This window comes from Musa acuminata, chromosome BXJ2-1 (genome assembly GCF_036884655.1).
Source record: "Musa acuminata AAA Group cultivar baxijiao chromosome BXJ2-1, Cavendish_Baxijiao_AAA, whole genome shotgun sequence".
Taxonomy (NCBI): domain Eukaryota; kingdom Viridiplantae; phylum Streptophyta; class Magnoliopsida; order Zingiberales; family Musaceae; genus Musa; species Musa acuminata.
In genome coordinates this window covers 19,113,722-19,141,121 of record NC_088338.1, presented here as the reverse complement: position 1 = coordinate 19,141,121, position 27,400 = coordinate 19,113,722, and the positions used below count along the sequence as shown (strand labels likewise).

At 35.1% G+C, this 27,400-nt stretch overlaps 1 protein-coding gene across 4 annotated transcripts; it reads left to right on the top strand.

Moving 5' to 3' along the window:
• The first annotated feature begins 3,847 nt into the window (after nt 1-3,847).
• LOC135599062 (probable histidine kinase 3) lies at nt 3,848-27,266 on the top strand. Of its 4 annotated transcripts, XM_065093751.1 has the most exons (15): nt 3,848-4,028; nt 4,151-4,373; nt 4,510-4,763; nt 13,663-13,729; nt 14,144-14,664; nt 14,877-15,140; nt 15,987-16,156; nt 16,272-16,484; nt 16,596-16,782; nt 16,899-16,950; nt 17,032-17,261; nt 17,352-17,450; nt 17,531-18,636; nt 18,861-19,229; nt 26,844-27,266. In XM_065093751.1, the coding sequence occupies exons 5-14, from the start codon at nt 14,236-14,238 to the stop codon at nt 19,138-19,140; spliced, it is 3,030 nt and encodes a 1,009-aa protein (XP_064949823.1). In that variant the 5' UTR covers nt 3,848-4,028; nt 4,151-4,373; nt 4,510-4,763; nt 13,663-13,729; nt 14,144-14,235; the 3' UTR covers nt 19,141-19,229; nt 26,844-27,266. The 4 variants fall into 4 exon arrangements, with proteins under 4 accessions (XP_064949823.1, XP_064949825.1, XP_064949826.1 ...); XM_065093753.1 differs by lacking the exon at nt 4,151-4,373; XM_065093754.1 differs by having other exon boundaries at nt 4,151-4,763; nt 14,248-14,664.
• The last annotated feature ends 134 nt before the right edge of the window (nt 27,267-27,400 follow it).

Genomic DNA, 27,400 nt, shown 5'->3' with positions numbered 1-27,400 from the left:
GATCTGAATTAGAGTAAATTTTTAATAGAAAAAAGATAAATAATAAACCTCCTATTAAGCCATGCGATGGGATAATATTATGACATGAGAGATTCTGTCACATGAATCGAGAGTCTAAGATGCGTCTCACCCTATATTCTTGGAGTATGTTCAAAACAATGTTATCTTTATAAGTGATGAGTTGGTGTGAAGGTTAAAAGTCTAATGCTATAGTGATAAAATTCACATATATTAATATTTTATAGATATCCGATATTTGTTACTTTTCACACCATGTATTTCGTATGATTTGATGATATTATCTACTGTATTTATGATGTATATATATAAAACTCTTATGTTAAATAAATGTTGGATCCCACGAGAGAGAGTTTGTATGGTTAATGTTATTGACTATGTTGACGAGGAGGAGGAGGACACCTCAAAGAAGAAAACGACGACTCTTTGTTGATTTCAATGATTGAAATGTTGTAACTGAGGCGCATTCTAGGCTTTCTAAAAGTTGGAGTTCCCTCCATTGATTTCAATGGTTCTTCAAGAATTCATTAAATAAATAAATAAATAAATAAAAGTGAGGATCCTTGTTAGCTAAGTATCACCAAACCCTGAGCCGTCTCAAGTAGGTGTCCCTCCCTTTGTGGGTGGGGTGGGGGTGAACACACTGACCGAAAGCCCAATGGGAAGCAACAGAAGATAAAGAAGAAAAAATAAAGCTAATATTAATCAGTGGGATGAAAACTCTCCCTCCCTTGTCAAAGATAAAAAAAAAAAAAAAGGTCGAGCTGAAAAGTGAGACGAACAGACAGATTCATCAGCCGAAAAGTATGGTGGATGGGAAGAGAGAAAAAGAAAAAGACATCTTAACTCTCTTGTCCAACATAAAGTTCATCAGCGGAAGAGCAAGAAAGATGAGAATTCCGCCAACTCAAGAACCAGACAGATGACTGGGAAGAAAGAGAAAAGAAAGGTTGCTTTTATCAGTGAGATGAACAAAAGTCCATCAGCTGCTTGAGAGTAGGAACTGACGAAAGATAGATAGTCCCATATATATCTTCTCCGACATGAAGCAAGTCCATCCGCTGAAGAATGGTAACTAACAAAGACGAATGGAAAGAGAGGAAAGAAGGTGAAGCGAATTTTCAAAATAATAATAATAATAATAATAATAATAATAAATTTGTTTGATTTTTTTTGAAATTTTATTGTAATATTTTATCTAGTTAATTTTCTTTCTTTCTAATGGATCGATCCTAAATTGATCTACTACTTATAATGTTTTCACACCGATCACAGTATTCTTAGCAATATCAGAAAAACTCTATAACGTAAAATATAAAAAGGATACCGTGTTATAATATTTTTTGTACTACGCCACAATACTTTTCTAGTATTATTAAAAACATTATAATATAGTATAAATATAATATTTTTTTATAAAATTTATGCATAAACATCACGTTATAATATTCTATGTTCTTTTTTAATATTATTAAAAAATTATAATATGATGTAAAAAAATATTGTAACAAAAACGATAATGATAAATCTAAGTATTAGAAAAATAATATTTTTAGGAATTTTTTTTAAAAAAAAGTAGATGTTTTTAGGAAAACAACCTAAAGAATAACTTTTTTTTTTTTTTTTCAGAATTCGTCCAAAAAGATATATTTATAATTGGATGAAAACTCTCTTTGTCGGAGATGGAAGTGTAAAAGACAGATAGATGCATGGACATGTTCGTTGCATTTGGTGCAGCTATCATGGTCAATAGTCAACATCTAAAAGCATTAAACAATGGCTTTTGTACACATGGTCTACGATGGTTGGGACCCATATAACCCAACATGTGGTTAATTTTTTTGGTTTCCATACAGTTAGTTCTCTTTGGATCTATTTGTGTGAATTATAAATTTCATTAATTAATTAATTAATTATAGAAAAAAAACACACTTCTATTTGTGTGAATTATAAAATAAAATATAAATAGCACTCGCAACATGGAGACGGTAAGCCTACCGACTATGACGGGAGCGGTGAGGTGACGCGCGTTGGTTCGGTCTAGTCCTCCGCCGCGAGGCAAAGCGATGACGCCGAGCCCCGGTGGGGGCACGAACGTGCGAGCACCGAGCCACCGGGGGAGCGGCACGTGCCCTTCTCCCCACGTCGTCCCCCCCCCTCGGCACACTTGTAATCATCACCGCTCTCCCACGTGAAGGCCTTGGTCGCCGTCCCTGGACGTCGCTGTCCGGCTTTTAGGCTTTAGGCATAGGGATGTGGGCGGTGGAGCGGGTGGCGATGCGGACCTGCTTACTAATCATGCAGGCGATCATGTCATTTCCCCCTTCTTTAAGTGATATAATTCTCACGTCAGGCTACATTCACCTGCTTTGTTACTGGTCTCCACGCCGGCTCCAATGGGGCCCGGACGATTGGGCGAATAATAAAGGAGGTAGATGTCACAGTCACTAAATAATTCACTCGTTGAGGATCCGGCCAAATAAACAGGACGCCATTGCCTGGGTTGATTGAATGGTGACTTTTCTTCTGACCACATATGCGTCGCTCTTATTGGTTGATGACCGTCGAGTTCCCAGATCATCCCCGAAAATATCTCCTAGGGTTCAACCGGAACCCGGTTTACTCACATACTGAACCGAACCGACCGGTTCGATCCAGAATGGTGAATTCGATTAGAGACTGGCCACAGTAGCGATTAGTAGGAATTGATTAGTTTTTAATACATTCAAAAGTCGATAGTAAATTTATTAGTCTAAATCAAATTGACTCGTGATATCAGCATCGTTAATCTATGAACACTATGATCTTTGTTTCACTCAATCAGGAATAGTCTGTTGTTTATAAACCAATGACATTTCAAACTTTATTTATTTTAACAATTAGTTTACACATCAACAAATTATTAATATTGTATAAAACAAAACCAATCATTCTTGATGTCACTCGGCAGTAGGAATTTGGGTTTAGTTTTCTAGGATCGAAAGACAAGATTATTGGATCGAATTCACCGAAAATATAAAATTTTCTAGTACCTGGATGTATAATATATTTATACGAATTAGACCTATCTATTTAGAATATTTTTTTGGATGTGTAAATGGGTGGAGGATATTAAAACATTGTTGCATACGAGTAGTTAGAACAGAAGAAACTACACGAGTAACCTCCTCGAGAATGAGAAGGAAGTATATAATCTATAATAAACACGTGAACAGTAGGGAGAGAAAAAAGAAAAAAAATATAGATATATATATAATTGAACCTTACCAAATAAAGATTAATTAGTGCGTTTGAGACTCCAACTTATGTCATTAAATATAATAAATTTAATTTTTTTTTAAAAGAAAAAGATATGAATATAGTTATTTTAAATATAAAATATCAAATAAATTATAAAAAATAGTTAATATGTTTGTATGCCTCAACGGTGCCAGTAGTAAATTTTAGCCAAGAACAAGATATTTTGTGTGTAGCCCATCTCAACGGTCTGAGCAGCACAAGTCACACAACCGAGAAAATGGCGAGTTCTATTTATTTTTATTTTGTTGTAAAAAATAAAAATGGTGGCGAGGAAAAAGGAGGAGGGGGGGGCAAAAACACAGTGATAAGCTGGTGCTGAAGCTTTTACAGTGGCTCCCACATCAAGCTGTTTCAACTGGAGAAGCTTTCATGGTGGTCCCAACGCCCTATCATTCCTCATCAAGTTGTTGGCAAACTTATCCAAATCCCAAGATCAACTAAACCAGCTCCAACTCCTATGTATGTGTGTCTCTCTCCCATTACAGTGATTGGTGGTGGTAGATGGGGAGCCTCGGCTAGCCAAGGAGGAAGGGGCGGGCGGGTCATTTTGGTCCTGAAAAAAAAAAGGAATAGCGCTGCCCCCACAAGCAGAGAGAGAGAGAGAGGGAGAGGGCAGCAGAGCACTTGCGTGCAGGGCTTTTCCACTGCTCTCTCTTCGTCCCTCCCTTCGCCCCATATCCCCTCTCTGATTGGGATGGGATCGCAGAAAGGTGAGTGTTTTGTGCTGGGTGGGGGGGGCTGGATGCCATTTGTTTATTCTGGATCATTCTGTTTTTTTCTTCCCTCTTAAAAACTCGTTTTTTGTTGTTGGTGTTGTTGTTGTTGGTGGTAGGGATAATGGCTTTTGCAATCCACAGGCTTCCTCTCACCCTAGCCTTATTCCCCATCATTCTCTCTCAGGAATCTCTCCTTTCTCAAGAATCCCTGAATCAAGATTGCTGCTTTCCCTTCATCACCCCATCCTATCCACCATAACCAACATCGTCAGCTCCAATCCCGTTCTTGCCTGCTTTCCTTTCTACTGGGTCAAAGCCACCAGCTTGGACTCGTAGGAAGTAGGTCTTCTGTCTTTGCCGACTTCTTCTTCTGAGCTTTTGGTGGTGTCTGCTGGGTATTTTGCTCTGATTCTTGTTTGGAGCTGATAAAGATTTGATCTTGCTGCCGTCCGGTCCGCCCCTTCGTTGATTCCAGGTGGTCACGGTCCAGGAAGTGCTGAGTGATGATGCCTCTTGTGGCTTCTCGATAGCTCCACCATTTCTGTCATTCTTTTTCTTGATTCGCCACCGTCCATCGCTGTCGCCGTCTCCGGACACCAGGTCCAGCAGCCCTCTTCCCCGGCGAGCATCGGAACACCAACCATCTCGGTCGTTCTTCGGGATCAGCCATCGTTTGTCGTTGCCAGCATCATGGCCGTACGTCTGCCGGCACTCCTCATCCTTCCCTTGGTGAGCTCTCTCTCTCTCTCTCTCTCTCTCTCTCTCTCTCTCTCTCTCTCTCATCCTCTGAGAAAGATGGTTTGCCAGACCGGCATCTGCTCTGTTTGGCAGACTGCTTTTCCATCCTTGTTCCCTTGGATTTCCCTTTCGGGGACTGCCTCGCTCCACCACCTCCAGGTGTCTGACTAATGTGATCGAGTTTGATAACCTCCTCGATTCCATGTTCATCATATAATTAGAATACCTATCTCCTCCGGCTACAAACAATTTGCAATAGTACACGGTGCAAAAGCTTACCAATGGTTAACTTTCTGAAGATCTTTCCTCATTCTAAGCAGAGAGAGAACTCAGCTTCAATGAACACTATTATTCAGACTACTCATTCTGATATGTGTAAAGTTAAGAATAAGCAATTGAGTGAGTTTAAGCACCAGTATTCTGCAAGATTTGGAAGAATTGGAAAACTTATACGTATGGGAAAACTAGAGAAGAGGTACGCCATGCACCTTCCTGTGCTTGGCTTTCTCGGATGTCTTATTTGCCATAAGAAAGTGAACAATATGTAGGATTTTTATGGTGTTCAAAATTCTAGTGGGATTTATATAGAGAGTTCTTTGTGCATGCTGAATGGAAATGACGTTCAATCACAACTTCTTAACTGTGATTTCATTCCTTAAAGAAGCAAATAAAGCTGTTGGCCTTTCTAATCATCTCACTTAGAGGGTAAATAAAAAGAAGTGAGATCTTCAGAAGTTTAGGGCGTTCAATCCATCCTTGTTCCCTTGGATTTCCCTTTCGGGGACTGCCTCGCTCCACCACCTCCAGGTGTCTGACTAATGTGATCGAGTTTGATAACCTCCTCGATTCCATGTTCAACATATAATTAGAATACCTATCTCCTCCGGCTACAAACAATTTGCAATAGTACACGGTGCAAAAGCTTACCAATGGTTAACTTTCTGAAGATCTTTCCTCATTCTAAGCAGAGAGAGAACTCAGCTTCAATGAACACTATTATTCAGACTACTCATTCTGATATGTGTAAAGTTAAGAATAAGCAATTGAGTGAGTTTAAGCACCAGTATTCTGCAAGATTTGGAAGAATTGGAAAACTTATACGTATGGGAAAACTAGAGAAGAGGTACGCCATGCACCTTCCTGTGCTTGGCTTTCTCGGATGTCTTATTTGCCATAAGAAAGTGAACAATATGTAGGATTTTTATGGTGTTCAAAATTCTAGTGGGATTTATATAGAGAGTTCTTTGTGCATGCTGAATGGAAATGACGTTCAATCACAACTTCTTAACTGTGATTTCATTCCTTAAAGAAGCAAATAAAGCTGTTGGCCTTTCTAATCATCTCACTTAGAGGGTAAATAAAAAGAAGTGAGATCTTCAGAAGTTTAGGGCGTCTTCTCCTTTTTATTTTATTTTAATTTCTTTTGGAGGAAAAACCTAAAGTCCCCATTTCATTTCACAATTTAAGAACAAAGTAGATGCCTAGTCCCAAAGAGAAAATTGAAAAAGGACCCCAAACCCAAAAGACAACACATTAAAGATGGATGAGTTGGTATTGTAGGTTGAAACAAGATGTGGCTCTATGTCTTTTCCTACTTGGGCTCCTCACCATGCCCAATATTAGGTCAATTCTAACATCATTTGTCATGACCCAATCTAAGAATAACTTACCCATTACCTTGTTAAACCTAAACCACTTGCCCCAATGATAGGAGACCTATCTAGCTCTTATAAATTCATTTAAGTCTTCTCCCACTTCCAATATGGGATTAAATCAGGATATTCCAACAAATTTGTTGACTATAAACCAGCCATCCTTGCTGTTGGGGAGTTACTCATTGATCTTTTGACATTTCATGCACAAAAAACATCAAGGACAGTTGCATGCCCTTGGTATGCAAAGCATACCTATGAACCGACCAGAAGAATATTCTCAACTTTAGGTGGTATTTTCGATTTTCAATGCCTAAAATGGCAAAACAACAATTATTTTCCTTGGTGCCTGAATTCTTTGAACCAAGCCCTTTAATATGGGAACAAGTAGTTTCTGATTATGGAAGACTTTTACAATTTGGCGAGATAAAGATACCAGGGTAGATTAAGTAGTCAGTAGATATTTTGTTTGTATATATGAATAAAGAAAAGAGATATAGAATTCTGAAGCTTGAAGGTGAGCACCCTGTAGGGAGCTGTAGTTTTGCTCTAAAAACCTTTATCTGAAACAAAATGATTTCTTATACTTGTTTTAAAGGTCAGTAGGTGTATGGTTTTCCAAATTCCCATGGATTTTGATGCAAACTTGCTCTAGTGACAAGGAATTTTAGACACACACACACACACACACACACACACACACACACACACATATATATATATATATATATATATATATATATATATATATATATATATATATATATATATATATATATATCCAAGGCATATATCATGTGCATGCTGAAACTGAAGAGAAAGAGCACTAATAAGTAAGTTTATACACTAATTGTCCTTTCCTGTGTTCAAATCATTTTGGCAAGTTCAATTACAAAGAAAAGTTATGTAGCAGTAAAGCAACATAGAACCTTTTGTATATTTCTTTCTTTTGCATGTCTGAAGTCATGAGCAACAATCAACACCTTATCAGATCTTTTGGTCTTCCTTTATTGTGGGGATCAATTTTCTCCTACTATGATGGTTAGTAAATATATAGCATTTTGTACTCTTTTTATTTCTATATTCACTTAACATATTCCATAATGCATGCTGGCATCAGGTATGAGAGAATCTGCCGGAGTATGTGAGAATGATAGTAATTAAGATTAGCATAGAAAAGAACTAATATTCATTATCATTTAATGGTATGTTCAAAGATATTTGGTCCTATGTCAAAAACATCTAATCTAGTACAGTTATCTTGCCCTCTATACAGATAACAATTTGCAAACTGTGTTCTAGAATGTTTTGATCAAGGTTCGCAATTTCGGTCTGTACCGGCATATTGAACTTTGCTCAGTATGGTACGTACCATCAATACGCCTAAAATGAGCTGAAAATCCTCCAAAAATACCTAAAAATAGAACAAAAAAAAGTTAGGATAGGGTTTTTAAGTTAGAAATAAATATACATTTAGTATAGTTTTAGTAAAAATAATGTAAATTAGGTAAGAATAGTGTCACATATCTTTTTTGAGCTTTGAGGAATAGCCTTGTGCAAGGTTTGCAATTTTGGTCCATTCCGGATCATCCTTCTGTTAATATTAAATTATTTATAAAAAAATTATTTAAATTGTTAGATTACTTTTTATACAATTTAAACTTTAAGATTCAAATTAAGTAATCAATCTATGGATATACTTGATTCTACCACCAAAACGAACAACGAGACTCCATGGATGGTGGATCGGGATTCTCGATCGTATGTATCTATATATCAAATAATATGTTTGTCGGACCCAATCCTGAAATTGATCCCACGACATAGTGTATTGATACATTGTATGCCATTAGTGCATTAATGTGGTGATGGTGTTGTAGGCTGATTGTCATGAATCACGTGTTCGAGGCGGTTCTTGAGGCAATGATGAATGTGGCATGTATTGATGCAGAGCATAATGAATGTCAGAACTTCTATTTTTGCTACTTATCTACTACTCCGTATCATACTGTTGCTCTAAGAAGTATGACCAACTATCACCGTACTGTTGTTGGCCGTAAGATTCTCTATAATACGACGATTGTGAATACGATGAGCTTCGCATGGTGTTTACATTGTGTAGGCTCTATCGCATTTACTGAAAATCATCCATTGGTTTCCCCTTTCCCTTCCGTGCATAAACTTGACCAGTACCTTGTTGAGCTCTATAATCTGAATCTTGGGTGGCATGCGTAAAATACTGCTCTCCGGTCCATGCACCATCTTCAAATTGTGTAGATGAGACCATGATTCCCCGGCATCGTTACCATCATCGGTCGAGGCACTGCTGTCCACGTCGCCCGTGGCGTCGTTGCCATCATTGGTCGAGGCACTATTGTCCACGTCGCTACCAAGTCTCTGGATCGAGTGGGTTATCGAATGCGATTGCGTAGGTGTCTTGTTACCTAACTCTATTCTTTTCAATGGTGCAGCTGATGCTACTGCTTTCCTCTTTGCCTTTGCCTTTGACTTTGCCTTTGCCTTTGCCTTTGTATGATGGACGGACGACTGTGACGGTTGGGTGTCTTTGGTTTCTAGAGCAGTTTGACTCGATCTTGTTTGGCTCCTTTCGCCACATTCTTACCAAGGGGGATTTTTCTCTTGCTGGGGATGTGCTTCCTCTTCTTCTATTACCTCAGTGATAAAACGCAAAGGACATTAAGAATCTCCTACCTCATTAAGTAGAGGATCCTCTTGGTTCTCCGTCGCTTCGGCCCACTCTAACATCAGCTCTGAATCTTCGTTGTAGAATTAGAGGTCATTGGGATCAATCCCCGGTTCCTTTAGCTCCTTGTCTAGCTTGACACACTACAACTTTAGCTGCATGTTATTACTGGACATATACTAGTTTCTTCAACCGTCTATATGATAATTTATTGTGGACCTTCATGTGAATCAATGTGAACATTGGCTAATTACGTTCGCAACCACTAGATATTGTCGCTTGTGAAAGTACACGAATGGTAACCTTCCTTAAATTTGGTGTGTCCCTTTCAAATTATAGTCATCACTCGATTGGAAAAAGATATAAATAAGATTTTATTAGCATAACAAATAATTAATATCAAATATAGTTTATAATCAATATGTGTGTAATTTTTTCCTTACCCGGATCCATATTATAACGACATGATACAGCTACAACGTCGGAGAATGAACCAATTGTTTCTCAGAATAATCAACCCTCTATAATAACATCGGCTGCATTAGCAGTGTTTGACAAGAGTCAATATATAATATTTCTTAATGTCGATAGTATATTTGATTGCGTTCCAAAACTATACTGAAATTGAATTACCGGCTTTAGATAATAACATAATTTTGTTAGTAAGAATTTTTTATTGTTATATAATAAAAAATTATAAATTAAATTACACTGAATATAAATTTACTTACATTATGGATATCTTGGTCCATATGAACTTTAGTTCTACGATCAATGATCTATAAGTATTGGTCGATCTTAAAATCATATTTAAATGCTTTCTTGACCTCTTCTCTTATTGTAATCAGTATATGTCTAAGATAAGACATTTGTAGATGCTTGTCCATATCAACTTTACGAAGGATAACATAAAGTAGTTTCACACCTTTTATGATTTCATTTACGGTCTCCCAAAACCTAGAAGAAAGAATGGTCTTTTCCATCTTCTTTCCTTCGCTCGATCTCGAATACCTGGATTCGGACCATTCCTGTGAGGTGACCATTGCCTTAAGGCCTTGTCTCTTTTGTTGTATTGATTTAAAGGCAATGAAATTTGTAGCAAACCGAGTGACTCCAGGTTTGAGTATCTCACTATTTTCATACTTTTGCATTAAAGAGTGAACCCAATGATGATTATATATAAACTTTGTAATTGACTGTACTCGAGCTACACACTTGCTGATTGATGGTAGCTTGCTAATATCCTTTAGCATTATATTCATGCAATGAGCTGCTTATGGAGTCCAAAACAATGTTTTTTTTTCTAACAATTGTAAACTGACCCTCTTGAAATTTGTTCCATTGTCAGACTATTTGGACAATATATTGTGGTCCTATCTCCTCTACTACGGTGTTCATTAAGTTTTCAATATAGTTTGCATCTTGAATATTGTTAGAAGCATTAACTAACTTATGAAACATCATTCGTTTGTTGCAATAGATAAGAAAATTGATGATACTCATTCTTGTTGGTCTTGTCCAACTATCACACATCAGTGTCACCCGATATTCGTCCCATTGCCTTTTGAAGGGTTTGATCCAATCCTTCAGTTCTATCACATTCTCATCTAAATACACACCGTAGATCTCCCTCGGTGTTAGAGGTTGGATCCTCGTGCTAGACTTTTGAATAAAGGAAATCATGCTTTGATAATATGGACATTGGGCTGTGTTTCCTAGAATCATATGGGAGTTGAACCATTTTGCAATTGCCTTCCCAATATCCCGCTTCTTTTCTTTTGTATATGCATCGTCAATCCGTGTTTGTTTCATTGTTTGTGGAGGATAAGCTTGCGGATCATATTAATAATATCTAGTGTGGACCTCTTGCCAAGTCCTCTCATAAAACTACGGAGTCCACCCTGCCACATGCTACTAGTTCGGTTGGGGAGGGGCAGTTGGCTACCTTATGTTGGCCGACCTCTAGATTCCTTGTGGAACAAATCCACTGCCACTGCCATGCTCCCATCGTGAGTCAGGTCGTCGATGTCTCATTGCTTTCTCGTATATATATTGATGTTCCAGTGATGCACGAATACCAACTGTCAGATTTGGGTCGATTTCATCGCCACGACCCTCATAGTCATCATAAACTGGTTCCTGCATAGTTCTACAATATTCTTCTTTAGCTCTTGCCTTCTTTTTTATTGTATTTTCTCTTGCTTGTTGGAACTTGTTTTGAAATGATTTACGGATCTCCATTGGAACCTTCTTACATTTTGCAACATCGGGATACCCATCGGCCAAATGCCTCTTCACTCGGGTAATTCCTCCATCTTTGCCGATGTAGTCACAATAAATGCATTGCCAATGATGATAGTTCCTATCCATCTTTCGGTATGATTTCAAGCGTCATCATGTACTTATTCCTTTGATGTCATATTCCTATCAAATTTAAATCAAATAATCTATAAACATGTCAAGCACGCACCCTTATAGGTATTAAAGACATTGAATTGACCTAATGTTGATCAAATTTTGATTAATTCATTATTATTAAAATTACTAATCGTAGTATTAAAAATTAATTAAAATCTAATTAACTTTATTATACTATCATAAATATGTTAAACAAATAAAAGAAGCATTAAATACTTTATTTTGATCTAATATACATCAAATTACGATGAAATCATCATTAGATACACTAGTCATGTTATTAACATCGTTAATTATCCATTAATTATTTCTCTTTTAACACTATAAACTTGTCAAACATTCTAGTAGTCATTAAAGACATTTAATTGACCTAATATGGGTTAAATTTGGATATCATCGTAATTAAATATACTAATCACAATATTAACATAGTTAAGTAATTCGTAATTGGTTCTCTTTTATCACTATAAACATATCAAACACTCTAATAGGTATTATAGACATTGAATTGACCCAATATCGATCAAATTTTGATTAAATCATCATTAAAACCACTAATTGCAACATTAAAAAACTTAAATAAAATCTAATTAACTTTATTTTACTACTATAAATATGTTAAATATAAAAAATATTAAATATGTAATTTTGATCCAATATAGGTTAAATTACGATGAAATCATCGTTAGATACACTAATCACATTATTAACATAGTTAATTACCTACTAATTATTTTTCTTTCATCACTATAAATATGTCAAAATACCTTAATAGGTATTAAATACATTGAATTGACCTAATATCGATCAAATTTTGATTAAATCATCATTAAAATCACTAATCGTAGCATTAAAATTTTTAATTAAAACCTAATTAAACCTATTATACCATCACCAACATATGATCCAATCCTTAATATGCATGAAATATAAACATTTGACCTATTAAGGTCTAATTTCGAATAAATAAATATTAAACACACTAATCACAACATTAAAGATCTTAATTACTCATAACTAATACTATTCTACCATCAAGAGCATATCAAACAACATATTAGACATTAAGTCATACATCACATAGAATAGGCTTAATCATCTCATAAATCAATAAAAATCTAGAAAGAGAATACATACATCTTGATTAAAAAGTTTTTCCTTTTAATCCTCCTAAATTAACCTTCTAAATTTAATCTAATCCATAAATTTTTGTTTTGTTGAGTTTAGAAGAGTGAAAATGTGAGAATAAGATAGAGATGTGAGTGAAAAAGAGTTTGAGAGAGTTTAAGAGATTGCGAGAGTGAAATAAATTGAAAGAAGGGGGAGGAAAGGGTTTAAAAACTCTTTAGGTTGCCTCCAATGGTCAAATTGACTATTTGAAACCCGATATAGGTCGATAATGATTGAATTTTGACCGTTACCATCCAATATAGACCTATATCGCTTGATACGGGGTCAAAACATTGGTATCTCCCGGTAGCGGGCGGTCCGTGTGCCGAGAAGCTCTCGAACCGGTATGTACCACCTGTACTGGGCAGTATGCATCGATAACGCAATCCCCTTGGTTTTGAGACCATTCAATAGTATTCTCACTATTATGTTTAATAGTCGTGGGAATTCACTGGTAGGACTATGGGCATCCTGTTGGATTTCTAATTCTATATATTTGTATATTCTTTAATGTTGTATTTTCCGCATGCTGAACAAATATTTCTCAAGCTGTTATTTGAAATTAGAAAGTGAACTGCTGAGGTTCTTGAGACTTAAACATGACCATTTCGCTACAAACAAATTATACTATTATAGTATAGAAAAAGTGCTGAAAGCTATTTGAGAACAAATTGTATCACTTAAAAAGATTTGTGTAAAGAACTTGGACTTATGTGGTGATAATTAATGACAAGTTGCTTCATATTAGTAGACTGAGTTTGCATAATTTCAGTTTCCTAATTGGTATCACTATTTTATGTTGTTTGATAATTCATCTATGATGGGTGCAATATTTTGAGAGACTGCCTTTATTGCACAACTTTATTTAGTGTTCTCTTAGCTACTCTTTATGAATTACAATTTTAACTCAGAAATATTGATGATACCCAAACAAACTATTTTGCAGGTTGTATCAGCAGTAATACTGAGTTATTGATGGTGATTTTAACACTAAATGTGAAGAGAAAAGAAAGGTCTGTCTTCTTTGCATTGTTCTTCTATGTTGTCTTAACATTTTTAGCTTATATAATTGGAAACTAGAACCACGAGAACTATTTTAAGATTATGTTCAATAGGAAATGATACACAACCAACACGTTAGCATCTGATAGACAGCATTAGTTAACTGTGTAATCTTGAAGTATTGAGTACCTCAACGGGATAAGTTCTCTAACAAAGGCTAAATTGGCTTTTCCACTTGGTTATCTCATATTCCAGAATGTAATTATTGAGTAACCAATGTATTGGGGGTACATGATACTAAATAAGATTATTGAGAAGCCTCATTGGATTAATATTTTACGTTTTTGCATTCAAGGCAAACAATTGTTCCCTTTTTTATGTTTGTCTAAATTGCAAGACATTTATTAACTGGCTTATGTTTACAGTTCACAGATTAAATAAGAGAAGTACTTGCTGCTTTGAATGAGTTCTTTGCCTATATTTGGATCTGGATTTGGTCTTCTTACCCCTGGTTTTGATGGTATGTCAGTGGCTTTTTTATGAGATACCCATGAATTGGTTCATTGATGCCCAAATAATGGAGCAGAAGACTGGTTATCTTAGTGATAAGAGCAATCTGTGGTTGGAGTTGTTGAAGAAGTTCTCAATAAAGGATTGGAAGAATAACCTTTGCAACCGCTTATTTGGATCAAAGAAGGTTAGAGGGACCTGGTGGAGGAAGCTGCTGCTCTTATGGATAATTGGATGGTTCCTTGGTTCTCTATGGATCTTCTGGTTTATGAACTCCCAAGCAGTGGAGAAGAGGCGAGAGATGCTAGCAAGCATGTGTGATGAGCGTGCTAGGATGCTTCAGGACCAGTTTAATGTCAGCATGAACCATCTTCAGGCCCTAGCTATCCTGATCTCGACCTTTCACCATGCTAAGGATCCATCTGCCATTGACCAAGTACTGCCTTCTACCTGAAATATTCCTACCTTCAATTGAATATACATCAATGTGTATCTTTTGTCTAGTCCAAATTATTCATTCTCTGATTTGATTACAATAGTTATGTGTTTAATTCTGATTCCTCAAAAAAGCAGACATGCATTACTATAATGCAACCTTCTGCCCTTATCAAAGATCAACAATGTGGAAGATGATCCCTTTGTTTGCAGATAACCTTTGCTCGATATGCTGAAAGGACTGCTTTTGAGAGACCACTGACGAGTGGTGTGGCATATGCTGTGAAGGTGTTGCGTTCAGAAAGAGAACAGTTTGAGAAGCAACAAGGTTGGAAAATTAAGAGAATGGATTCAACAGAGCAGCCTCCAGCTCGGGAAGAAGACGCAGATCTTGAGAACCGGGATGAATATGCTCCAGTTATTTTTGCCCAGGACACTTATAAGCATGTAATTTCATTTGACATGTTAACTGGAAAGGTAAGACATTAGATATGCTTTTCAGTCTGTCCCTTTTTCTGTCATCTATGAACTATAATCACAAATGCCTCAGAAGTCAGATTGTGCTGGCTATGGTAGGATAAAAAAATAGATTATATGCAGTTTCTTCTGTCGTATTTGTTTAAACTTATTTATTTTATTTACTACGTTATATGCAGTTTCTTATTTTATGCAGGTCTAAACTTATTTGTTTTATTGAATTCTAATATTTAGTACAGTTTATTGGTCATTTTTACTGTCTCCAATTAGACACATTTATATATCACATATGAGCTATTAATTGATGCGTTGATGTCTTTAAATTTATTCTAGTGTTTTCAAATTTTTTTAGTGATTAACTAAAAAATATCAATGGTGTTATTGTAATATGAATGGTGTCATTGTAATATGAAGTCTTTGTTAATCATCATTTAGCTAATATATGTATTATTAATGTTATAAATGTTATCACTTTGTGTTAGACTATGCAAACTATTAATTTGCTAGAAATAAATATTTATTTGCTTATGACATTCTCAATATCTAACTCTAATATGATGTTAATTCTTATAGAAAATAGGTTATTCTAATGTGAGTAATTAATATTTCTTCAATTAATAGGGAAGGTTTTGGTGGTCAGATGCATTGCTTGAACAATAGTGTCAGTATGTGAAACTTTTAAAATACATGATTATGCTTGCATGTTTCTATCAAATCTATTAATGTCTAGAACTATGACTTGTATCATTGAAACATCCTCAGTGAACTAATTGGTTTTGGGAATACACCTGAAACCTGTGTCTTGTTCCTAGTATTCCAGCAACTGAAAGATAGTTCCTTATGCAGGAAGATAGGGAAAACATCCTACGAGCTAGGGAATCCGGGAAGGGTGTTTTAACTGCTCCTTTTCGGCTCTTAAAATCAAGAAGACTTGGTGTTATTCTGACATATGCAGTTTACAAGTCAGAACTCACTTCAAAAGCGACACCAGCTGAACGCATCCAAGCAGCCATAGGGTAAATTAGCTGTTAATTATGTATTAATAGCTCCTAAATCAGAAATAAACATACTTATCAAGAATGTCTATCCTCCACAATTCAACTATATAATGCATCAATCTGGCATGTGCAGGTATCTAGGTGGAATCTTCGATGTAGAGGCTCTCGTGGATAAGTTACTTCACCAACTTGCATGCAAGCACTCCATGATGGTCAATGTTTACGATAAAACCAATCCTGATGAACCAATTATTATGTATGGTTCAAACATGACCAATGTTGGTCTATACCATATTAGTACCCTTAATTTTGGTGATCCAATAAGAAAGCATGAGATGCACTGTAGGTAATTTACATGACACTGCTAGCAAGTTCTGATTTAGAAGAAAGCTATATATTGATCAGGATGTGAAACAGAAGTAATATAATATAGACAAATTTTACATTTTCGCAACAGGTTCAAACAAAAATCTCCATTGCCATGGCTTGCAATAACAACATCAATTGGAACCCTTGTTATCGCTTTACTGGTTGGATACATATTCCATGCTACTGTCAGCCGAATTGCCAAAGTAGAAGATGATTATCGACAAATGATGGAACTTAAAGGGCGGGCTGAAACAGCGGATGTTGCGAAATCTCAGGTACATGTTTTATGTTTGTTAGGAGCTGCAGATTGGCCTTCTTTTCGCTGATGTCTCTGATCCAGATGTGCTTAGTTTACAACCATGATATCACTTATTTTGTCTTGTCTCTTCAGTTCTTGGCGACTGTTTCTCATGAAATCAGAACTCCAATGAATGGTGTATTGGGTGAGTACAAGATTACCATAACTGATGTTCTGTTATAAATATCAAGTAAGATCAGACATCAATATATTTCTTACTTTTCAGGGATGCTTCAAATGCTTATGGATACTGATCTAGACATAACACAAGAAGACTATGTTAGAACTGCCCAAGCCAGCGGAAAAGCTCTGGTGTCACTTATAAATGAGGTTCTCGATCAAGCAAAGATTGAATCGGGTAAACTTGAGCTTGAAGCTGTCCCATTTGACTTACGGGCAGTATTGGATGATATTTTGTCACTTTTCTATGGAAAGGCTCAAGAGAAAGGACTAGAGGTATCTGTGAGTTTCCATAATCTTCTAAATATAATATTTTGATGTTTCATCAACTAATTTTCTTGGTTGCTGTTCAAATTAACTTGGTAGTTGGCAGTGTATGTCTCTGATCAAGTTCCTGATGTCCTTGTTGGTGACCATGGAAGAATACGCCAGATCATCACAAATCTGATAGGAAATTCAATAAAAGTAAGTATTTATCTTTGTATCAGCTGCAAATATGGATACTAAATCTGCTACATGTATTTAGAAAAGTCCTCATTTTGCAGTTCACAGAGAGAGGACATATATATTTGACTGTCCATATTTTTGAGGAGGTGTTGAATTCATTGGACAAGGAAGTAGAAGTCCATTCCACAGATACCTTGTGTGGCTTTCCAGTGGCAAATAGAAGGCGTAGCTGGGAAAGCTTTAAGAATTTCAAGCTGGAACTTCCTGCATCTGATCCATCTCTTCTGTCAACCTCTTCCAATCATATAAATCTGATCATATCTGTTGAAGACACCGGGGTGGGGATTCCTCTAGAAGCCCAGTCCCGTGTGTTCACTCCTTTCATGCAGGTGGGACCTTCAATTTCTCGCATTCATGGGGGAACTGGTATTGGACTCAGCATTAGTAAGTGTTTAGTTGGCCTCATGAAGGGAGAAATTGGTTTTGTGAGTCAACCTCAGATTGGTTCCACTTTTACCTTCACAGTGGTCCTCACAAGGGCTTGCACTAATTCAAATGAGTACAAGTCATCAGAATTTCATGGGATGATTGCACTAGTAGTCGACCATAGACCAGCCCGAGCAAAGGTCACAAAATACCATCTTCAGAGGTTGGGAGTAAATGCTATACTGGAAATTGATCCAAATCAAGTTCTTTCTAGATTAACTAGTGGAACATCGACAATAAATATGGTGCTAGTGGAAAAGGAAACATGGTCGAAAGATTCTAGTATTTGGCCTTTTATTATTAGCAAATTAAAGGGTAATCAGTTGGATATACCAAAAATTCTCCTTTTAGCAAATCCTACAAGTTCTGTTAAGAATAACGCTTCTAGTTCAATGGAATATATCTCAACTATAATCACAAAGCCACTCAGAGCAAGCATGCTTCAAGTATCTTTACGGCGAGCTATGGGTTGTGGAGATGGGGAACATTCCCGAAATGGCCGGCTTCCCCAGTTGTCATTGCGTGGCCTTCTTCATGAGAAGCAGATTCTTGTTGTTGATGACAATATTGTGAATCTTAGAGTAGCATTTGGTGCTTTGAAAAAATATGGAGCTGAAGTAACTTGTGCAGAGAGCGGAAAGAAGGCCATAGGCATGCTCAAGCCTCCACATAAATTTGATGCTTGTTTTATGGATATTCAGATGCCTGAAATGGATGGGTACGTTTCTTTTACTTTCTTTGTCATTAATCTTCTTTTATGATCCTTTAGAATGAATTCTTCATGCATATGAATTTTCTGTCTTCTCATATACTAGGAAATTTCCTTGTAATGAAATTTGCATCAGATGTGAATTTTCTGTTCACATTTCCGTACACTTTTAAAAGCAGTTTATCAGTTTACAGTTTTGATCCTATTTAATTAAAGTGTTTTTTTTTCTTTAGATTTGAAGCTACTAAAAGGATACGTGAGATGGAGGCCGATATAAATAAGCAAATAGAGTGTAGGGAAGTTCCAGTTGAGACTTTTGAGAACGTCTTGCACTGGCATGTTCCTATATTAGCCATGACAGCAGATGTAATCCAGGCAACACATGAGGAGTGTCTAAGGTGTGGAATGGATGGCTATGTGTCAAAGCCTTTTGAAGGGGAACAGCTTTACAGGGAAGTCACTCGGTTTTTCAAACAGCCACAAAAAAGAATCGATAATGAAGTTAAATGTTGAGGATATGCATATGATAGGATGTTGGTACATGTATTCATCGGCTTCAGCATCAGGCACTGTCTGATAGAATATAGAGGTGGTTTTGAAAAGTAAGCACCTCCAACTCATCTTATTGCTGCTTTATATCAACCATTTTCTTTTGATGTCTGCAAGTGCTTAGAATACTGAAAAGATTTTGCTAATATGTTACATTGTATAAACTTCCTTGAGTTCATTTAATTAACTAATGAACAATTAAATACATACAAACCTTGTCAATGATCAAGCAGAAAATGTCTACAAGCTTATTTCGTCATTTACCTTTGCATGCTTTATGATTGTTAAAAATGGCTACATATTGTCCCTGAGATGATGCAAATGCAAATTTGCAAAATGATCCAGATAGTGCCAACCATTATTTTGTTTTAAAATGTAATTTATTGGAAAATCTGAAATGTTGACTATTAAATGACACTCCATGTGGGAGGTACTCTTACAGAATTAGATACCAGACCTTCTAGAGAATAAAAGCTAAGAGGATGGATGTTAGGTGACTAGGCATCAGCAATCTTATGATATCAGCTTCATATATATATATATATATATATATATATATATATATATAATCATAATTGAAAACTAAGTCAGTTACAAACAAAAGAGAGTACTTTGTAGGTCTTTTTAGTTTTGAACCTAAGAGAATTTGATAGTCAAATTATCATTTTATGGTGAGTTTTCTCACCTAAATTAATCATCAATCATATTTAACCGCAGATAAACAGCAAGCGCAACAAATTTGAAGGTCCTGAATCTCCTTATCATGGATTCATATTAAAGCTGATTAACTTTTTTAAGTGACTCTTAAAGCTGAGAACCTGCTAGGATAATTTTGATCTAGCATTGAAACCTTCTTGTAAATGATTGGTATGTAGTTACTCATTATGGACGAAGCATCCAAATCCTACTTAATATTAATTAATAGGAATTAGTAATATGACCACTTAATGAATATAATAATCCATGCAAATGCAAGTATGGGTGGTCTCTAAGTAATTCTGAGCCTTTTGACACCCTCACTAGAAAAGTAGGACTCAGCTTTAGATTTTATTAAGTTTATGTTGATATTTTAGTCCTAATTTTATTCTCCATGGCCATAGACATATAGTATTATACTTCATTGAATTTAAAATCACATCAGTGGTTGGAATGTTGGATCTTGAGTTTAAGATTTTTGTAGGTTTTTGAATTGATCAACTTGACACCAAAAAAAAAAAAATCTGAATATACCTTATAATGTAAGGCTTATAGGTGTCTCAACACATGAAGTATTAATGAATTCTTGAAGCAAAGCTTTAATTCAATAAATTTCTCTGACACTTTAATATAATGTAAGAGTCTGAAAATAAATATGTTTTTGCCATCATCTTTTGCTAATTCTTATGCTAACTACTCAATTAGGTTTAGGTTTGTGAGTTAGCTGAGCTTCGATCTTCTCTTGTACTTGTACAATTATCGATGAGCCTCAGAACAACCAATCAAACGAATCTGTTCTTATCAGAAACCATGATTATATTAACCTTCCTTGCATGTACTTCATTGACTCATTAATGTTGCTGGATATTGTCATGTCCAGTCCTTTGACCTTGAACACTAATTTACCATGAATCTTACCCTTAGATTGTAGCTGAGGAAGGCTGAAAATGATCATAATGCCATAGACCATAGCATGTCGCAAAATTTGTGAATTTCTAGTATATGTGAAAGAAATATTTAGTTCCGCAGCCTAACCTGCCAACTAATGACCTAAGGAAGAGGATTCCAGTCAATATCACTTCTGACCAAAGGAACTACAATTGATAAAATTGATTTAACTAGACTGTATTCTGTTACCCACTTTAATGTGTTTTCCCTAGTAGGAAATGTGATCAAAGCAACTTTACAGAATTTAACTTTTTAGAATCTTGAGACCGTAGAATGAAGCAAGATTCTCCAATGGACTCAGGATACAATTGGGAGATCTCTCAAGCTATGCTCTATTGACTTCCCTAACCATATACTGCAATTGTCTCAATTTTCATCTGCATATTGTTGTGTTAGAAAGATCAAAATCTTGGTAAAATCAAGAGCTTAAAAGTGTAAGTACTGTAGGGGTGGACCGATGGTATATAATGAAGACAATTTGGCCTTCATCTGCAAATGAGATCATAACAGTAAAGTCTTAATTAACAATTGGCATTTCATTTTCTACACTGAGCAATAGGTGTAGCCTTTGCTGAAAGCAGTTACTAATATCTTAGAACTATCAAACTAGAAGTGCAGAAGGTACTGATATTTCAGAACTACCAACCTAGTCATTTAGATGTTTAAAACCTTAATATCTTGCAGGCATAAAATATCTGCTTAGTCACTGTTTTAGGGTATACTAGAACTGCAATCATCAGGTCCAGTTCTTGCATGTTAAACCTTATAGAACATACATATCCATGATTTTTATCATCCTACCAGTTATATTAAATGAGCACAATAGGTTGAGAATTAGAACAGTGTAGGTGCTGAACAGTGTAGTGCATCTCATCCAACCCATGGTAATAAAATACAGTCTAAGCAGCTGTTGCATACGAGGTCATCTGATTGCATTTCATAGGACCTTTGCTGCCTCAATATGTAGCATGACTGCATATGCAATGACATAAATCTGGTTGGCCACTTATGCATCCCTAGTAGTCATGTTATGCGATTACATATATAGCCATGTCAAAACATGCAGTTGCATATGTCTGAATTTGCATAAATATGTGATTACTAATTATGGTTTATATTTTCTCCCTAGTGTTATCTTTCTACAACCATTACTTTTTGTGTTGTAGAACAAAATCAACAACAACAACAAAAGGTTGTAAGCCTCAACTATTTGGGGTCTGTTACATTTATCTTTTCCCACCATTGAGATCAGTTGCCATTGAAATCAGTAAAAAATCATATGTTACTTAAGCTAAGAGTACTTAAATCTTTATTTACAGTTTCTATTAAAATATATTTTAGGTCTTCCTTTATCTCTCCTTATACCACTAGCAGTAATCATTTCACCTCTTCTAACTATCACATTCAGGTCTTTTGAACGCCTCTTCTAAGTATCACCTCTTAAATGGTTCTTTCTCATTTTATCCTCTATCGAAGAGATACATAATTGTTCACAAATAAAATTATTTTTTTTTTTATCTTTTCTAATAACTTCATATATTCACCTGAATATTTTTATCTTAACAATACAATCTTTTTGTATATGTTATTTCTTAACTAATCAACACTCAGATCCATAAAAAAATTGTTAGTCTAATAATTATCTTATAAATTTTTGTTTTAATCTCAAAGGTATTCGATGATCATACAAACTCTTGATACTCTTTGTCATTTTAACCATCCTATTTTTATCATATGAATAATATATTCATCAATCATTCTAGCTTTTTAAATAATTGACCCAAAATATCTAAACCTTTTACTGAAAGGAACTTCTTATCCATCAAACTTAACTATATCCTCTTATCTATTCTTAGTATTGCTAAAATTACATCTCATATATTCAGTTCTAGTCATACTTAATGTAAAAACTTTAGTTTCTAAATATTGCCTCCATAACTCAAGTTTAAAGTTGATTCTATTTAGACTCTCATCAACTAAGACTATCATTAGCAAATTACATACACGAGGGAGGTCTATCTTGTAAATAGCTAGTAAGTTCATCCATTATCAATGTAAAAAGGTAGAGACTTAATGCAGATCCTTAATGTAACCCTATACCTAGGGGAAACTCACTAGACATACCCGTTACACGTCTAATACTAGTAGCTACATTATCGTATATATATGCCCTTAATAACATAAATATAATTAGTGGATATACTTTTGTTTTTTGAAATCCACCATAATAAATCTTTGGAAATTATATTATAGGCTTTCTTTAAATCAATAAAAGTCATATGCAAATCTTTTTTTATTTCTATACACTTATTCAGTAATTGTCTTAATAAATAAATAGATTCTATTGTTGATCTTCCAAGCATAAAACCAAATTGATAAATATTTGTTTTAAGCCTTATCCTACTTTCGATAACTCTTTCCCAAAGTTTCATAGTATGACATGATTTTAATTCTATTGGAATTAGTACTAGAAATAGAACAGTTATATATGTCACTCTTATTCTTGTAAATTGGTATTAAAAAACTATTTCTCCATTCATCAAGCATCTTTCTAAATCTTATAATTTTGTTAAATAAATTAGTTAACCAAGCTACTTCTTGGTCTTTTAAGCTTTTTCAAACCTCAATAGAGATATCATTAGGTCTCACACTCTTGACTATTTTCTATCTTTTTTAAGATGTCTTTTACTTCGTTAGTTCTAATTTTACTAACAAATCCATGATTATTAAATCTACCACTACTATCTATCGTTAAGGCTAAGTCATGTGTGGAATGTTCATTAAATAATTTATAAGAATAATTTCTCTATCTTTCCTTAATTTCATTATCATTAATAAGGATTCTTTGATCTTTATCTTTAATGCATCTAATATTGCTTAAATCCTTATACTTTTTTTGTCTTAACTTTAGCAATTCGATATATATCTTTGTCTCTATCTTTAGTGCCTAATTTGTTATGAAAATTATCATAAGCTTTACATCTTGCCATATGAACACGTCTTTTAACGTCTTTTTTAGATTTTTTATATCTTTTAAATTTATCCTCATTTTTATAATTTTGTCAATCTTTAAAACATAATCTTTTAATAATAATTGCTTTCTGAACTTCCTCACACAATCATCAACTTTCTCTTAAGGCTACATCTCTATCTTTAGCTTCACTAAGGATCTCCTTTGTTAAACTCCTAATCTTATTAGCCCTTATAGTCCAAATAAATATTAATATTATCTTCGTCTAATTCTCAAGTTGTCTTTTTTTTCCATCCTATTTTTAGATCATAACAGTAAAGTCTTAATTAACAATTGGCATTTCATTTTCTACACTGAGCAATAGGTGTAGCCTTTGCTGAAAGCAGTTACTAATATCTTAGAACTATCAAACTAGAAGTGCAGAAGGTACTGATATTTCAGAACTACCAACCTAGTCATTTAGATGTTTAAAACCTTAATATCTTGCAGGCATAAAATATCTGCTTAGTCACTGTTTTAGGGTATACTAGAACTGCAATCATCAGGTCCAGTTCTTGCATGTTAAACCTTATAGAACATACATATCCATGATTTTTATCATCCTACCAGTTATATTAAATGAGCACAATAGGTTGAGAATTAGAACAGTGTAGGTGCTGAACAGTGTAGTGCATCTCATCCAACCCATGGTAATAAAATACAGTCTAAGCAGCTGTTGCATACGAGGTCATCTGATTGCATTTCATAGGACCTTTGCTGCCTCAATATGTAGCATGACTGCATATGCAATGACATAAATCTGGTTGGCCACTTATGCATCCCTGGTAGTCATGTTATGCGATTACATATATAGCCATGTCAAAACATGCAGTTGCATATGTCTGAATTTGCATAAATATGTGATTACTAATTATGGATTCCTATTTTTAGAAATCCTTACATCATCTTAAAATTTCACCATATAGTCGTAGTAAATGTTCTACTATCTTTTTTTTTCATTTTCAATAATAAATATCTAATACCATCAACCTATGTTTATTCGTCAAACTTTCGTCAAATGTAACTTTATAATTCTTACATATAATTTTATCTACCTTTCTAGTGAGAAAATAGTTCGTCTAGTGACCATTCTTATAAGTAATCAAATATTTATCTCTCCCTTTAAAGTGAATACTTACAATTATAAGATCTCGGGACCCTTAGGTGGCGAAGGTGTCTCGCGTCGCTTTCGGATGATGACCTAGACCTATACTAAAATCGGTTAAGATCCATGTCCATGAGATCTTACATAATTTTACATTAGCTATCAGTGACCTAACGTAACCCTCCACCTATTTCATCCGGTGTTATAAAACAAAATTAGCAAATATAAATCACATCCCATGTAGCATTTCATATTTAATTAAATGCACCATTTTGAATAGTTTAGACCTCTAGTATGTACTCCATATTCATCTGCATACTGAATGTTCAGAGTTATCTATCAAAATAGAAAAAGCCCTGCAAATTTTCGGCTAGGATACATGGAGCCTAAGCATTTTTATAAATCATTTATGCTACAGTATAAATTTTCAAGTCTATCTACCAAGGGATAACATATGCTCCAAAGATTCTATCTGAAAATGTGATTGAAACCCAAAAAAGTATATTATTTGATAAATTACAAAGGAATGAGTGAAGAAATCTTTCAGATGAAACAAATAACACACCATCTGTAATTTGATAAATGTCTCTGTACTTTTAGCATCAGCATTTCTGTATTTTTTCTATCTAGTTGTGCAACAAGATAATAAGAGACACATAATCAGCAAAATCGTAAGTTTAAATCTTAAAAACTTGCAGTGATGTCTTGCAAAAAGTTGTACTCTAAAAAATTTTATGACAGAATAAAACCAAGCTAAAAATTCACGATTATGTTTCAACCCAATACAGTAGGATTTGAAGTATGCATTTTAACAATACATCGTCATAAAACTGAGGATTTCTAGTTCAAATACTCGAATTAGAGTGTTTAGAGTACTATGCCTATCATTGATATATGGATCCACGACATCAGAGAAGAATATTGTGCCAATGAGAAAATGTTTTATGCTCTGGCTTGAGTGGAAAGGCTTCTCTCCAGTTTTGCATGTCAAAACAACTGCACAATTACATCTAGGTGCTTGTTCTTTGAAACACATAGTTTATGAAGTTAAATAACGTTCCAAAGGATTAACCTTCTCTTTATCGTACTGATCTAGATATGTCTTCTAAAATAAACAGTATTGTTTCACCTTGATGTTTCTGATGAAGCTTAGGGTCATGGATTAAAAACTTTGTTCAATATTGATATTGAGCATGGAAAGAACTGATATATTACTGGTTGATATCAGTTGGATTAGTGGCGAGAGGAGAGAGAGGATGTGGGGCGTAAAGTGGAGGAGGAGGAGCAGTGGTAGTGATGGGGAGGAGAAAATGATGTCAGGGAGAAGAAAAAGGCAGAAGAAGAGGTAGAGAAACTGAAGAGAAGGAAAAAGAAAAAGAAAGGGGTGGTACTGCCTGGTATCACTGTGTACTGTTAGCTTACTAGGCACCTGGTGGTTTTAGATCAGACTAGGAAAAATTGCTTGGTTCATGTACTGATCAACAGTTGGACTGATTAGAACATGCTTAGGGGGCTTTATTAGCCTCACCAGGTTGTATTATGTAAATATGATACTTTCTGCACAAGAAAAATACATTTCCATTCGCTTATATCTTTGATAGAAAAAGGATATTATCCCGATGTGTTCATGGAGAAGGTGTAAGCTCTTTTTCCTGTGCATTCACCAACTTAATATGTTAAAATAATCACTAATAGCTATGTTGGTGAATTCACCAAGGGTTTTCCATTGATATAGAAGCCTTCATTTGGCATGTCAAGTTGAGTCCCCTTTATATTGGATTGTTCATCATGTTCATGGATTATGCATACAGTGCACATCAACTTGGTGATGATTTTTCTCTGTATGTCAGTATTTATGTAAGATTTAATTCTCATAACTAAAATTGGCCTTTTCCATTCTTCTTGCAGGGGTGAGAGTTGGAGATGATCTGATCTTTGCTTGTTCTCCTCCCACTTGGTTCCACCTAATTTTTACCCTTGCTTGATACCAAGATTTCTGTGAGCTGCACAACCTTGATGCAATTTTCGTTCTCGATACAGTATGAAGGAGAAACACCTCTTCTGGCCTGGATGGAAACCGTCGATGTTCTCTACCTTGTTCCATAAAGTGGATTTCGAAATGTTCTAAATTTTCCCCCTGGAGTATACAGAGTGTACATAGATTAACAGTCATTTTACATTTTTTTTTTCCCTATTTACTTGCTGAGTATGTGATAAATATGTGTTCTTCAATGAATATGTGATAAATATGTGTTCTTCAGCAATGAAAGAATTCGATGATGTAAATTAAAAATATTTAATAAAATTCGTTTCCACGAGTTGGATTCTGCACTTGGTGTCGAGTCAATGCCCTCTTATGTGACTTGGCATTCCTAAGCATTTGTCTGGTGATCTGTTGAAATTTGGTTCTATCAATTTGCGTGATATGCTAACATTTTCGTTTTAAGAAACCTATTCAGGCTCCC

Bases quoted from the DNA above. Each gene is read 5' to 3' on its own strand.
- LOC135599062 (XM_065093753.1), top strand. From the start codon at position 14,236: ATGGTATGTCAGTGGCTTTTTTATGAGATACCCATGAATTGGTTCATT. The intron at 14,665-14,876 runs GTACTGCCTTCT...CTTTGTTTGCAG, and splicing joins ATCCATCTGCCATTGACCAA to ATAACCTTTGCTCGATATGC. The intron at 17,262-17,351 runs GTATCTGTGAGT...TTAACTTGGTAG, and splicing joins CTCAAGAGAAAGGACTAGAG to TTGGCAGTGTATGTCTCTGA.